At 50.2% G+C, this 13,828-nt stretch overlaps 4 protein-coding genes across 4 annotated transcripts; 1 reads left to right on the forward strand and 3 right to left on the reverse strand.

Moving 5' to 3' along the window:
• Positions 1–445: 445 nt before the first annotated feature.
• On the reverse strand, positions 446–1,912 carry M437DRAFT_10149 (putative esterase of the alpha-beta hydrolase superfamily; the record flags this gene model as incomplete). The annotated part of the gene is made up of 1 exon (XM_041018549.1): positions 446–1,912. A coding segment is annotated over one exon (1,467 nt), but the record flags the coding sequence as incomplete, so codon positions are not given.
• Positions 1,913–3,424: 1,512 nt separating this feature from the next.
• M437DRAFT_78337 (uncharacterized protein) lies at positions 3,425–6,180 on the reverse strand (the record flags this gene model as incomplete). Its single annotated transcript, XM_041026970.1, has 2 exons — positions 3,425–5,953; positions 6,013–6,180. 2 exons carry the CDS (start codon positions 6,178–6,180, stop codon positions 3,425–3,427), a joined length of 2,697 nt encoding a protein of 898 aa, XP_040876221.1.
• Positions 6,181–7,160: 980 nt separating this feature from the next.
• M437DRAFT_57239 (WD40 repeat-like protein) lies at positions 7,161–9,979 on the reverse strand (the record flags this gene model as incomplete). Its single annotated transcript, XM_041023185.1, has 3 exons — positions 7,161–7,623; positions 7,681–8,902; positions 8,953–9,979. The coding sequence occupies 3 exons, from the start codon at positions 9,977–9,979 to the stop codon at positions 7,161–7,163; spliced, it is 2,712 nt and encodes a 903-aa protein (XP_040876222.1).
• A 341-nt stretch (positions 9,980–10,320) lies between these two features.
• M437DRAFT_57254 (WD40 repeat-like protein) lies at positions 10,321–13,630 on the forward strand (the record flags this gene model as incomplete). Its single annotated transcript, XM_041023189.1, has 2 exons — positions 10,321–12,930; positions 12,980–13,630. Coding segments are annotated over 2 exons (3,261 nt in total), but the record flags the coding sequence as incomplete, so codon positions are not given.
• Positions 13,631–13,828: the final 198 nt, after the last annotated feature.

A 13,828-nucleotide genomic window follows, 5' to 3' on the forward strand; every position in this document is an offset into this window, starting at 1 on the left:
GTGAGGTGACTAAGCTTTGGTTTCCAAAATCTGCGTCCTTTTCGGCTTTCGTAAAGACTAATGCTGGAGAAGACGACATGTACAGCTTGGCATGCACATTGGGTGTTGCAGGTTGGGAGCGAGAGATAAATGTAGGAGGCCACAGTTTAGGAGTTTGGCGTGTGGGATAATCTTCAAGGGAAGAGTCGGACCAATCTGCGTCTTCAGAGTCGACAGCTGTCTCTTGACCAGAAGTGAAATCATCGTGATTGCCTGAGTGTTTGCGACTAAGGAAAATGTTGGATGCATGCATGGGTTGTGCATTGCTTGGTTTGCGCAAAGAGAATGTGGGAGGAACAGCAAGGAGATGTGGCCGTTCGCTGTCGGGAGGACTGCCATGGCTGGCTCGTCGTGTGTGCCGCATCTGAATCTCGTTTGAAGCAATACTTGAAGCAAAAGCATTGAGTCGGAGGTCGATCTGGCTAGGTGAGAAGACGAGTCCATAACGAACTTTCTGCACTGCAGTATCGAGAGCCAGCTCGATGGCGCAATGGTTTCTAACTTGTGACAACTTTGGCCAAGTTGCTTTCTCGCCGCTCAGCATGGCGCGAGACATGAAGTCAGTTGTCGGATTCTTGAGAACGCGCGGGAACTGTGTATATGAGACTTCAGGCAGAATTGTAATGTCGCCCGAGTATCTTTGACTGAGTACTGAACGGAGCTTGGACATAGTAGTCGGTAAGACGCCAAGTTCAGAAAGGACATGCATCCGATGGAGAGCCTCTCCTTTTGCGAGATTGGCAACATTGCGAAGCCAGCTCGGCCCAGCAGACAAGGAAAATCTCGAGGACTGAGATCCAAATGCGGCGATCTCATCGTCTCTCTCCAAGAACGGTACAACGTGAGGATTGACTTGAGAAACGATAAAGTGATTGACGTTGAACATCTCTGCTAGGCGGCTCATAGGCAGATCGTTGTCGACTGAACCGTCAATCCAGCGTTGAGGTGACTGATCCCACGGTACTTCTAGTCCAGTGCGAGGGTCTTTGGCTAGTAGTTGGGCCGGCGAGAAAACCAACGGAACGGAGCAACTCGTGGCAACCGCAGACCAAATCATGACATTCGGAGCGGTAATGTAGTTGAGTAGCCTCGGTAGCTCGTACAAGCTGGCGGTCGACACACCAATGTTCAAAATTCGTCTCGTTCTGTTGTAAGCCTCCTGGAAAGTCATGTCTCCGAGTAGGTCCTTCATGACGCGTATGAGGTTTGAAATGTCGAAAAGAGCGCCTTTCGTGCAGAACCGGAAAACCTTTTTCAAGACATTCTCAGGCTCTCCTTCTCTTTCAAACACATCCAGGTCGCCATAGCAGAATTCGCGTAAGACTTGTGGTATCTCATCATCGGTCTTGGTACACAGCACGGCTGCTACAATGGATCCAGCCGAGGCACCCGAGATGATCCGAGGCAACAAACGGGCTTCAAACAGCGTCTTGAGCACTCCAATGTGGTTCATGCCGAGTGTACCACCTCCTGATAGCAGCAACGCACTTCTTCCAAAGGCCTGTCTAGCGCTAAGAAGCTGCTCGTAAACTTCCCTCACATCCACATCGGTATTGCTCTTGTTTGCAGGCGAGCACATGTCGACAATGGTCTCGAGCATTTCCAGAGCAGCCGAAATATAGCGTTCGATCAGACTCTTTGTGCCGACCCTGCAATGCTTGTACAAGCGTAAATCGCCCATGCCTCCTAGGTCTCTTGTCAAGGATGTTCGCGCCAGAAACAGCATGCGCTTTGTGTCGCAGCTGATGCGCGCATCTTCCAGCTCTTGTAGTCGAGCTTTGAGCAAGACTGTGTCATATTCATCGCATTTCTCTTGCTCTTTCCAGGCGTCTCTGCCTTCAAGTGTGTCGAGTTCCGAGGCTGCCGAGAGCCAATCCGTGTAGCATTTTGCCTGGAGAAAGCCTGTCAGTCGTGTGTCTTCATTGACAACAACACAGAAGTGAAGATACCTGCGATATCTTGAGATTCAAGACCTGCCTCCGCCATTCGCAGTCGTCCAATTGTGGGCCTTCGGGTCTTGGTCTCTGACTGCCGGATTCAACGGGTTTGACGCCAATCAATTGGTAAGGATCTCGGAGAGCCTTTAACAGCGAGGGCGACAAGCGTGAGGTCCCGGCATTGGGCTTGGTGGGGTTCGAAGAAGCATTGTCGGTAGTCACATTGGAACTGTGTTTAGCCGACGAGCCAGGTAGAACTAGTGAGTCATGGAAAAAGTCCATGTGAATGTGGGAGCCATGGATGGATTGACGCGACTATGAGAGAAAAGGCCCCATATAGGTTGGTAGGTATAGGAAATAGGTAGAAGGACTGGAAAAAAGGGTGGGCAAGGCAAGGCAAAGCGTTCGGAAGTTGCGCGCGAGTGACAGCGTAATAAGCTTTTGTTATGGGCATGACGACAGGCACAGGCCCACTTTCCCTTTTTTCTCCACGTTCCATCTTCTTTGCGCCATGTGACGGCTTTTAGCGTGGAAGCCGGCACAGTCCTAAAAGAAAAGAAGAAAGACCGGCTGCCAGAAATCAAGTCACAAGCCTTTGTCCCTCACATGAGAGCTGAGATACAGTCCCTTCTGATGAACAAATTGCTATATTCCCTAACCATCTAGCCCGAGCATGGCATTAACAGCTTCTAGCCCTACAAACAACAAAATATTTGTTTGAACGCTCAGGCACCGGCTATCGGTGGAAAGTTTAAACAAGGAAGACCTGCACATCAGGCAAAGCTTGCGACCAAGGCTCAAGCAGGCACATGCATGCATGCGACATGGCATCCCGCCTTTGCTGCAGCCTCATTGTCGATCAACTCTTTGACCGATCATGTTTCAGGCCTTCCTTCCTCCCTTCCTTTGCTTTGCAGCAGATGATCAGGTCTCACCGCCCTTACTACCAAACTAGGTAAATGAGAGATTAATCTCCTATAGCAGATGACTTCTGCCACAATATCCATCATCTCCGGTCAGCTGGAGTTCTGAGTCGGCCTTGTAGCCTGCATGTACCTAGTATACGTCTCCCTCGATTCGCTTTCAGCCGAAGCTTGATCCTGATTTTTGTTTTCTTTGAAGTGACACGTTCCAAATCAAGATCGGAACGAATTTCGAGGTATGTAATCATTACTCGTGCTTTGATACCGCGCGTTTAAACCAGGATATGCAAATGGAAAATGTTGCAATAAGCCGAAAGGTCTCTCCTGTCCAACAACACCCTTCCTGCTTGCATATAGCTTGCCATATATTCGTAAAATGTCATAAACATGATGTCTGGAGTCGGACTCTGCCCGCACTTGTACTCCCGAGTGCACCTCTTGCACTGCACACATCCAACTACGCACGTATTGTTTCCAGCAAACGAACAAATTGTCTCAAGAAACATCCATGCCATCTTCCCACAATTACAACATCTCCGAAGGCGAGTAAGACGGTCTGGCTTGCATGACCAGAATACTCGCTCTCAGTCCACTGTCTACGAATCGTTGAGCAACAAGGCCCAAACCTGCTCTTTCTGACTCGTTGGACAGATCTTTTCGGCCGACAACTATCAAATCGCCTGCATTCTTCGGGTTCTGCGCGACCTCGACCTGCGCTCGTGAAACTGCTTCTTCGAGGGGCGAGTGCGATGAGATGGATTCCATAACTACTCTTGAGGATAGCTCTAGAGGTAGAGATTTCTGGAGCATGGTGAAGAATGTCTCATCACTGTGTTCGATTTTTGTGATGGGCTTAGGTTTGCCGCTCCTGGACGTCGACAAAGCTGTACCTGCAAGCTCTACAGGAGAACCATGAGACTCTGTCTCCTGCTCTGTAGCGGAATCACTGCCGTCCAGTTTATCGAAATAGACAATAGTGGCAGTGACATCGGGATTTTCTGCCAACTGCAACACAAGTCTTAACGCCACACGACCATCAACACCACCAAAGTATGGCATAAAGATATGGTGCGACTTGTCGACAATAGGAGAAGATGCAGGTCCGCGATCATTCGACAGACTAATCTTGCTGGCTTGACGAGATAGAGTTCTTGGACGATGTGCCATTGCACTGCCACCAAAACCACGGTTCACAAAGACTGCAGTATTGCAAGTTGAGGATTTTAGCGCTGCAGCTACGAAACTGACGTAACTTGTGTCTTCGAGACGGCGGGGTGTGGTGGGGTTGCCATTGTAGGATTGTTGTTCGTGCAAGCTTCCACTCTCGCTCCAGGGCAGAACAAGAAGGTCTGAGTTTTCGCTGGCTGCTTTTGATGTGATGATCTCGGCGAAAGAAGACTCAGGCGCGATTGCGACTTCTCCTGAGACGGCCAAGTTATAAAGTCGGCCGAAGTTTCGGAAAGTGTTGATGATAGGGTCTTTCCAGTGGAACTCCTCGACGTCAGAGACACTCATGACAGATGAGTCTCTGTCTGTGAGTTCAATCATCCTGACACCATGAACCTCGAGAGGTCGACTTGATGTCGTCAAGGTCTCGTCCAAACTATTCTTTTTGCCAGCCAATGCGGGATGCTGTCTTGTAGCCGTATCACCAAATTTCCCAGGAGTGGCCAGGAGCGAGACAAACGTCATCAAGGTAGGCATGTTATCCAACCTCAGATGTACGAGTAGTGTTTTGATCTTGCTGGTTTCAAGCTTTGCCGCAACGATAGACGAGGCATCGTCGCCAGATGTGAGTGGTTTGCCCGTGTCCCAATCGATGAGACCCCTCTTCCAGGCTTCAAGCTTCTTTTGGTACCATGGTGGGTATAAAGCCATAGTCAGGGGAGAGGTAATAAACGTGGTAACGATAGCCATGACCACGAAGATGGTAAAGGTCCTTTGAGACAAGATTTTGGCTTGCAGGCCAATATTGAGGACAATCAACTCCACAAGACCTTTACAGCTCATCAAAGCGCCAATGGTAAAGCTTTCTCGCCAAACGAGACCATTGACACGAGCAGCAACAGAAGCTCCGACAAACTTGCCAACAAATGCGACAGCCAAAACACCAATAACATATCCCCATGTGATGGCAGTATCGAGAAGTCCAAGATTTGTAGAAAGTCCAGAAAGAGCGAAATAGAGCGGTAAGAACAGAGCACTGATCAGATCTTCAATCTTCTCTGTGACTTTGACTGCAAAACCACCTTCATGGGGACAGATCAAGCCTGCCATGAAGGCACCAAAGATAGGATGGATACCAATGACTCCAGTGAAGAAGGAAGATGCAAGGGCAATCATGAGAGTCAGAACAATGATTCCCTGGGATGGTCCATTCTCGAAGGTACGTGTGCGTCTGAGTACCCAAGTAAAGGCCGGCTTGACTACAAAGAAGAGGAAGAGCGTGTATCCAAGAGCTGTCAGCAAAACATAAAGAGCACTAATGCCGCTGCCAGAATTGACTAGAGCCACACAGAGCGCAAGAAGGACCCAACCAGTGACATCGTTACCAGCTCCAGCAGACAATACGATAACTCCAACAGATGTCGACAAGAGCTTGAGTTCGGTAAGGATGCGACACAATACCGGGAAAGCAGTGATAGCCATGGCCACACCCACAAACAACATGAATGTGCCGAAGGCAACTGGCTCAGTTCCATCCTCATCCGAGAATTGGCGATGTAGGCCAACAGCAATGCCACAACCCAGACCAAAGGGTAATGCCATGCCAGCAAGTCCGACACTCAAGGCAACTTTCCAATTGCTCGCCAGATATCGCAAGTCGACTTCCAGACCCACTATGAACAGGAAAAGTACCAGACCGATGTTGGCCACCAGAGCGAGATTTGGCTGTGCAGCTGCTGGAAAGATGGTAGCTGTAAATCCAGGAATTCTACCCATGACCGAGGGACCGAGCAAGACACCACCAATGACTTCTGCGATGACACGCGGCTGTCGAATTTTTGATAGAGGCCAATGCAGCAATCGGCAAAACAGAATAATCACACCAGCCTATAAGCTTGAGATCAGTATCCTACCCGTCCAAATCTACAGCTGGCATGAACAAATACCTGAATGATGAATATAATGATAGGATCCTTGGGGTTGTAATGTGTTGGATTTTCGCCTTCCAAAATTCCACCCTGAGCTTTTGCTCTAGCTGTAGAGGATACTGTGGCAGACATAGCTGCAGTCTTTGTGATGGTGTCCGTCACGATAGCTGTGATAGTTGCCGCCATCATGAATTGATCTGCTGTATTGAACGAAAGCTTCGAATATGATGAAATCCAGTGCTTCGTGGAATAGAAGGTGGACAAGGACTACCCTATGACCATACTGTTGGATACCAATCTCTACAAGGTCACCGAGAGAGTGTCTCAGCCGTCAATTAGCAGAGAATTGATATCAAAAGAGCTGGTGAGACGTCGAGGAATTGAGAAATGATAGCCACTGACTCGCTGACAGGTGGGGTGCTCCAGACCCTTATATCAATGACGCTTGGACCCCTGCCTGCGAAGGAACCATCCTTGGCGATCTTGGGCCTAGATTCCTTCCTTCCTTACAACTTCACCACCCGACCATGTAAAGAAACGTCCGCTGTACCAAGGCATCTATAGTTACTGTATACGAAAAACGGTCATACACCACAGAGCCCCTTTCTTGTCTATCGCAGTAACGCCCAGCAACTTCGGAGTCTGTCTCATGATCAGCTCATCGTTATCTTCACGCTTGGCTGACGACCAGCTGAGCAAATCCCGCACCCTGCCATGAAACAGCCCTCACTGAGCCAAGATGCAGAGATGGGCGGTGTACACTTTGCGATGTACACTCCTGTAGGGCTCAAACTCGCTTCAAGGTATTTGTACTGGGGATGACTCTTTTTGATGCAGGGGCTGGAGGTCACATGCGGGCTGATAATGTGTATTTGCGGGTAGAAGCAGCATGTGGTGGATGTTGCTGAAACGTGAGCTTGGGAGAGAACGTGGCTTGCAGGAGGTATCTGCGAGATGGATGATGTGATCACGCCTTCAAGAATCTGAGCCACAAGAAACTCGAACTCGAAAGAGCATTGACAACTGATACGCTCGGAAGAGAGGGCTTGGAACAAGATCACAAGAAAACTCCATACGCTATGAGACAATGAACCCAAGCACCTCTATGCAGAGCCAGATATGTAGAACGAGATGTTAACAAATACTTTTTGGCTTGGTAGAGACCTTTATTTACCCAGCTCTTGTAGTTGTGGCAGATCCCATAGCGGACGCTCCACCAGCACGGCTTCAGGCTGTTCGTCGTCTGCATCTGATGTCTTTTCGCCCATGGCCACCATGCCCAATATAGGTCTGTATCTGTATGTGCACCACCATTTTCTTCGGCCTGTTGAAGTGACTGCCAGAGCACCATCAGCACCGCCATTTGTATCTACTTCTGTATCGTCATTGCCGCGACGTAGAGGACCCACTGCGTCGTCTAGTGCCTCCTCGTCGTCCAAGTCTTGCTCGTGGGAGGTGCCATTTGTGAATTCGATGGCCTTTCCATCCTCGATACGGCGGATCTCGTCGACAACGCCCTTTGTCTCTCCACTTGCTGCCTTGTCACCAGCACCACCCATACCCTTTGCTTTCTTGCGCTGCTCGGCGAGCTTGCCCCATTTGTTGCTCTCGCGACGCTTGCGCTTCTTGCTAGGTGTGTGTTGGGTAGAGATGTCGTCTTCGCCATCCTCCAAAGCTTCGTCTAACACGCTAGAGGGTTCGTAGTTTTGTGACAAGTCGAGCATACCGACCCAGTTGGCACCATATAGCCAGGCACGAGCGCGAGCATCATTGATGTCCCATACCACGCCCATGGCACGATCCTTGATTGTCTGGAACTCGGCTGGCAGAACACTCGTAGGATTTCTACGCGACCAGTCTGTTAGGCGACCAGTCAAGACATCGAATGTGTACACTTGGTGGTGAGATGTGACAACGAAAAGAGGAGATTTGGTAGATGGGAGAGCGTGGGATTGAGGATGAGGGTTGTTGCGTGTGGGGTGAACACCAGGGTTGCCATTGGTGGTAGGTTCCTCTTGCTGTGCTGGTGAGAGTGGTTGGAAAGACAGAACAAGGGGGGCGGAATCCAGCTTGGGCAAGAGATTGCCTGACGGGTTATCTGTCCAATGCTGACCATAGAAGACTGTGGTTTCGTCCTCGTCATCGCTGTCGCTGTCATCGTCAGAAGAAGTGCCCTTGTCGGAGCCAGAGGAGGATTTTGTGGCAGTGTCCATAGCAGGAGCAGTTGAATCATAGCGACCCTCGAGGACCCAGCTGTCAAGGTAACCAGAGAGATCACTTGCAACCAGAACAGCGCTGTCGGGCGAGAAAGCGATCCTGTTGATGGTGCGCTCGTACTTCTTGAGACCTGTCTGAATTGTGACTTTACGAGTCTGACGCTCCATTTCGACGTTTGCGTCCAAGAAAGTGGGCTTGTCCGAATCATCCTCTACTCTTGCCAGGCAGACTTCGCTTTGTGGTGTCACTGCTGCCAGCCATCTTCCATCTGGTGAGAATGTGATCAAGCGGGCACCGTTCTCAGCGATGGTTTCGGGAGCGGCAATCTTGCGTACACGTAATCGGTCTTCGCGGTCGTCTTCGGTGCGGGAGAGGTGGAACAGCTTGACAGAATCAACGGTAGAAACGGCGAGGAGGGAAGCATCGGGGGAGATGGCCACAGAGGTGATGGCTTCTTTCGAGTCGATTTGAATGCGGGTGAGGAGCTTTCTGGTGTCTTCTGGTACGGGAATGCGCTCAGGACTCTGCTTGTACATGCGCCAGATGCTGATTTCGCTCTCAGCCCAGCTGACAAGCAAACGCTGTTGCGGGCAAGAAGCAAGGACGGGGTTCTGAGGTAGACCGGGGAGTCTGCGGTGGTTCTCTTTGTTGAAGTTGCGGAGCGGGATGACGAAGGGCGTGGTGTCGAGACCTGGTAAACGTTAGCAGGACACAGATGAGTAGATTGACAACTCAACGAACCTCCGGAGAGAACGACACTCATGTGCTTGGAGTCGTAGACGGCCATTGCCTTGATATCACCCTCATGCATGCGACGGTGGCTGGTCTTTGCCCACCTTCTCTTTTCACCCTCTTTGCCGCCGAGCTTGTATACAGCAATGCGACCATCCATGCCACCCGAGAAGACAGTAGTACCGTCAGTGCTGCTGACGAGATCCAGGCAGTCGGAATCGTGACCGTGCACGCTTTGCGACAAGGTGTATGTTCTTCCATCCCAGAACTTGAGCTGACCATTCGAGTCGCCTGACACAATGTCGCCATTGGGCAAACATCTGACCTTCCAGACCAAAGTGTCGCGAGGGGCACCAGGAATGCCTGCTCCCAAGCTGAGGTTGCGCAAAAGAGAACCGTTGCGAGCGTCGTAGATACGGATCGTGCTGTCGGTGAAGCCGGCGACGACTGTATCTCTGTCCTTCCAAGTCACGCTCATGCATCGAGTCTTGCGGTTTCCGCCACGGGCCAAGAATCGCTTGAAGACAAGGTCGTTGTCTTCGGTCGAGAGAATGGCAAGGGTGCCGTCGCCTGTGCCAGCGACCAAGTTCTGGCCACGGAACTCGTCCTCACGCGAGGCCTTGCTGGGTCGCCATCGCGGTTGGGCGGCAAAACACCACACCTCGCTGAAGTTGCCAGTCGACGAGCGCAGCTCTTTTCCTGTCAGCAGATCCCACTCGGTCACAGCTGCTGTCGAGCCAATGCTAAACAGGCGCAGTTGGCCGAGAATTGTGTGTCCCTCGTAATCTGTGTCGTCCGGCTCTTGAATCCATGCCAAAGCATCTACGCTTCTCTTTGAACCTCCAGGAAAGACCGACTCTTGAACCCAGTCTCCTTTATCGGCGCTCCAGATTTCTATGTCTCCATTTGCACGACCGAGGGCGAGCTTCAGCGCAGGTCTAGGATCCGTATAGTTTTTGTCGCTGGAACGAGAAAATGAAAGCGCATTGATGGCCGATGACGGGTACGCCACGAATCGAGAGCGGTGAATATCCATAGTATATCCAGAGGAGAATCAAGACAAATCTCTCGTCCTAAATCGACATAACTTTTGGCGAACAAAAATGAGTTGCGAAAAAAACAGAAAATAATCTTTTGGAGCGCATCCAAGAATTTGCTTCCCGGACTTTGGCTGAGAAAAAGCCGACGCTCACAAGCCTTGGCATCATTTTCTCACTCACTGCCACTTTCTTGCATCAACCTTTAAGTTTCTCGCATTGTCGGTGCTTTCTGATTGTACGGTTTCTGCTTTGCTAGATACTGTGTCTCTTTGCTGCAGATGGTCAAAGTAGGTTCCATCCGAGTCCAATTTGGACCAGCAGGTAATGACGGTTGTAACATGAATTACACCAGGTCCCGGTGACGGCACTGGCCTTTAGTAAGGACCACCTGTTTGCAGGAGAGGGTCCGATCCTGAGAATCTACAGGCGTCATGACAACCAATTGATCGAGTCAATCAATGTCTTTTGTTCGCAAGCTATTCATGGAATTGCCCTTCATTCTGGTGGCATCATTGTCTGGGGTGGTCGTCTGGTCACTCTATATGCCTTTACCTCAGCTGACCATTCCCTGTTAAGTCGCCTTTCTTCTTTCGAGTCACCCGACTGGATTCTTGACATCGCTGTCTCTCCCGAAGTATCTGGACAGAAACAAAAGGCTGCTTTGATCACTGCACACAATGCTCTTCTTCTCTTAGAACTGGATTCGACGACTGGCTTGCAAGAGTTGACCTCAAACTCAAGGTGTATTCTCTACTCAGCTCATATTCACTGGATCAACGCGACACGAATCCTTGTTTCATCAGGCACAGTTTTTGGCGACATCATCGTGTGGTCCTGTGTACTACAGGAAAACAGCGTGCCGTCTTCGGTACTACACCATGTGCTCATAGGCCACGAAGGCTCTATCTTTGGTGTACAGATCTTCGAATCCTCATCAGGCGGAAACTTGAACAAGCCCTGTCGATTACTCGCTAGTTGTAGTGACGACCGCACTATTCGCATTTGGGACATCTCATCTCTTCCCGACACCGCTACCAACCCACAAGCAGCGGCAGACTTGACATCGGCTCGGGAGACTGGCTTTGGTGCCAACGTTGCTGATGTGCTGCCAGACAACACTTCTGGTGGAAGATGCATTGCCAAAGGCTGGGGGCATGCGTCCAGAATCTGGGGTGTGAAGTTTATTCCTTCTCAAGATCAAAAACTACTCTCCTACGTTGTGTCGTTTGGTGAAGACGCCACTCACCAATTTTGGAGTCTTGGCGAGACCAGTCCTGATCAGTTCGGTTTGACACACCTTGGAGGCTCTTGTTTGCATTCAGGTAAGAACATATGGTCATGGGCAATATCTCATGACACACCAAGCGAAGTTGTAGTTGCCAGTGGTGGTGCAGACGGTAGTATCGCTCTCGAACCGAAGTCTATTCCCTTCACTAGCGAGTCGGATCATACTCAAACCTGGTCGATACAGGACTTGGGGTTGGCATGTCCGGAGAGACCGCAAGCTGGGCGTCAAGACAAGCTGCGAAGTTATGCGTTTCTGGAGAAGACCAATCTACTAGTCACTACTGACGCTGGGAATATCCTGCTGTTGACGGAAGATGAAAACGGCCATGCTCGAACAGATTGGATCCGAAAGGAGGAAAAGCTCCGGGGGTATTCAGTCGTTACCAGCATACCGAACTTGTCTATTGCTTTCTTGGCAGGCATGGACGGTTCAGTGATGCTTTATGAAGGGAAAGAGGTGAAAGAGTTGGTAAAATCATCCAGAAAAACATCAGCTCTATTCGCTCAACAATTATCTTCCTCAGAAGGTGCTTGCCAGCAGATCGGTCTTCTGACCGCCAACGTCGAGGCCAAGACAGCTCTCTTCACACGTTTCAGCTTAAGCGCTGGCACAGAGGGTACCCGGACGATCGAGAACCTGTTTACGTGGAGACTGGCTTTGCCTAAAGGCTTTGTGATCACTAGTTTCGCTGCCATCAACTTCGGTCAGGAAGAAAGTTGGATGCTTGTTCTGGGCTCACGAAATGGCTCGATAGCGATATATCAGGTGCGCGACAAGCCGGATAGTGATGAAGATGTCGCAAATCAGTATTTGCTTGCCCAAGCTCATGGCTTTGAAGCCGTCACCGATCTTGCTTGGTATGCTGGACCGAACTTGACCGAAACTAGCGGCCACATCTTTTCGGTAGGCAGAGACGGGACCTACGCTATACACTACCTCTCAAACTCAGATTCGGGAATTGGCCTTAAGTTGATCGGTCAAACAACTCTTCCTTTAGGCACGAATATCGAGGGCGTCCACATTGACGAGGAAACTCAACATCTTATGATTTGGGGCTTCCATAGTCGTCAGTTCATTGTGTTCGATGCAACCGAAGAGGTTGAGATATTGAACATCGACTGCGGCGGAGCGAACCGAATCTGGAAGTTTGTTCCTGAGGGATTACGTGGCGGACACTTCGTCTGGACAAAGGCATCTCAACTCTGCCTGTTCTCACAAGTACAAAACTCTACAAGACTTTTGAACAAAGGGGGACATGGGCGGGAGATCAAATCTTTGGCCGTCGCTCCCAGCAATCCGACGAAGTCCGGCAGCCTGTTCGCAACCGGTTCTGAAGATACGGATATCAAACTTTTGATCTATCAAGCTGAGAGCGAGTTGCCCCACTTCCGCTGTCTGAAGACGCTAAGAAAGCACAACACCGGTATTCGGCAGCTGGAATGGTCATCCGATGGCCGTTACCTCTTCAGTAGCGCTGGATTCGAGGAGTTTTTTGTATGGAGAGTAGATTTCGCACCTCTAGTCGAGCTGGGAGTGGTCTGTGAATCTGCATGTCCTACCGAGAGCGAATTGCCTGATCTCAGAATTATGAGTTTCTCGTGTAGAGAAGAATCTGGCAACTTTGTCATTACCATGGTTCGTTCAGACTCTACTCTACGGGTAAGTAATCTCATGTCGCTCTTTTTGCTCGGCCTACTGACCAATACAGATGTACCAATATTGTCCGGGCCAAGAGAATTCTTGGAGAATATTAATGGTTGGGAACTACCTGACCTCTTGCCTGACACAATGTCTTCACGTCAACACCTTCGGTCAGGCACAATCACTGATTACAGCGGGTACTGATGGTTATGTTGCTTTCTTCCCTCTTCGTACTGGCTCATTGGCCGTCGCGGCCGAACCAAGTGGCTTAAAGTGGACACATCGTGCCAAAATCCATCAAAACACGATACATTCTATGAAACCGCATTGGTTCGACGACAAGACATGCCTACTCCTCACTGGAGGTGACGACAATGCAGTCGCATTCACGGTCTGTGCCTGGAGTGCGGCACAAGGGAAACCACAGGTCAACACGCTTATCATTCCGCGTGCACACACGGCCGCCGTAACTGGTGTCGAGATTCTAGCCTCGTCCACTTCCAAAGTACTCACTGTCGCAACTACCAGCATAGATCAACGAGTAAAGATCTGGCAGGTATGCTATGACATGTCATTACCAGGAATTGACGGTCTTACAGTAGAAAGGAAGGGGAACCACTTCACTGCTGTCGCTGATGTTTCAGGTCTTGCTGCCCTCAGTGCTTCTTCTGTCATTGTCTGCGGAGTAGGGTTAGATGTTTGGAGCCACAGTGGTTGAGGACGTGTGCGTTCTCCAACAACAGCGATCGGCAGTTGAGGATGCAGAGTCTACCGCTCAGCGTGTCAAAATTCTGTCACCAGCTTCGTTCATGGAGCAAGTCACGACGCGAAAAGTAATGTGCATGGCGGGATGCATTGCTGGTTGGCTGGTTACTTCCCCGGTTTTTGAGTGCCCCACAAACTGTGGGGCATATAG

Source organism: Aureobasidium melanogenum (assembly GCF_000721775.1).
Source record: "Aureobasidium melanogenum CBS 110374 unplaced genomic scaffold scaffold_26, whole genome shotgun sequence".
NCBI classification, from domain to species: domain Eukaryota; kingdom Fungi; phylum Ascomycota; class Dothideomycetes; order Dothideales; family Saccotheciaceae; genus Aureobasidium; species Aureobasidium melanogenum.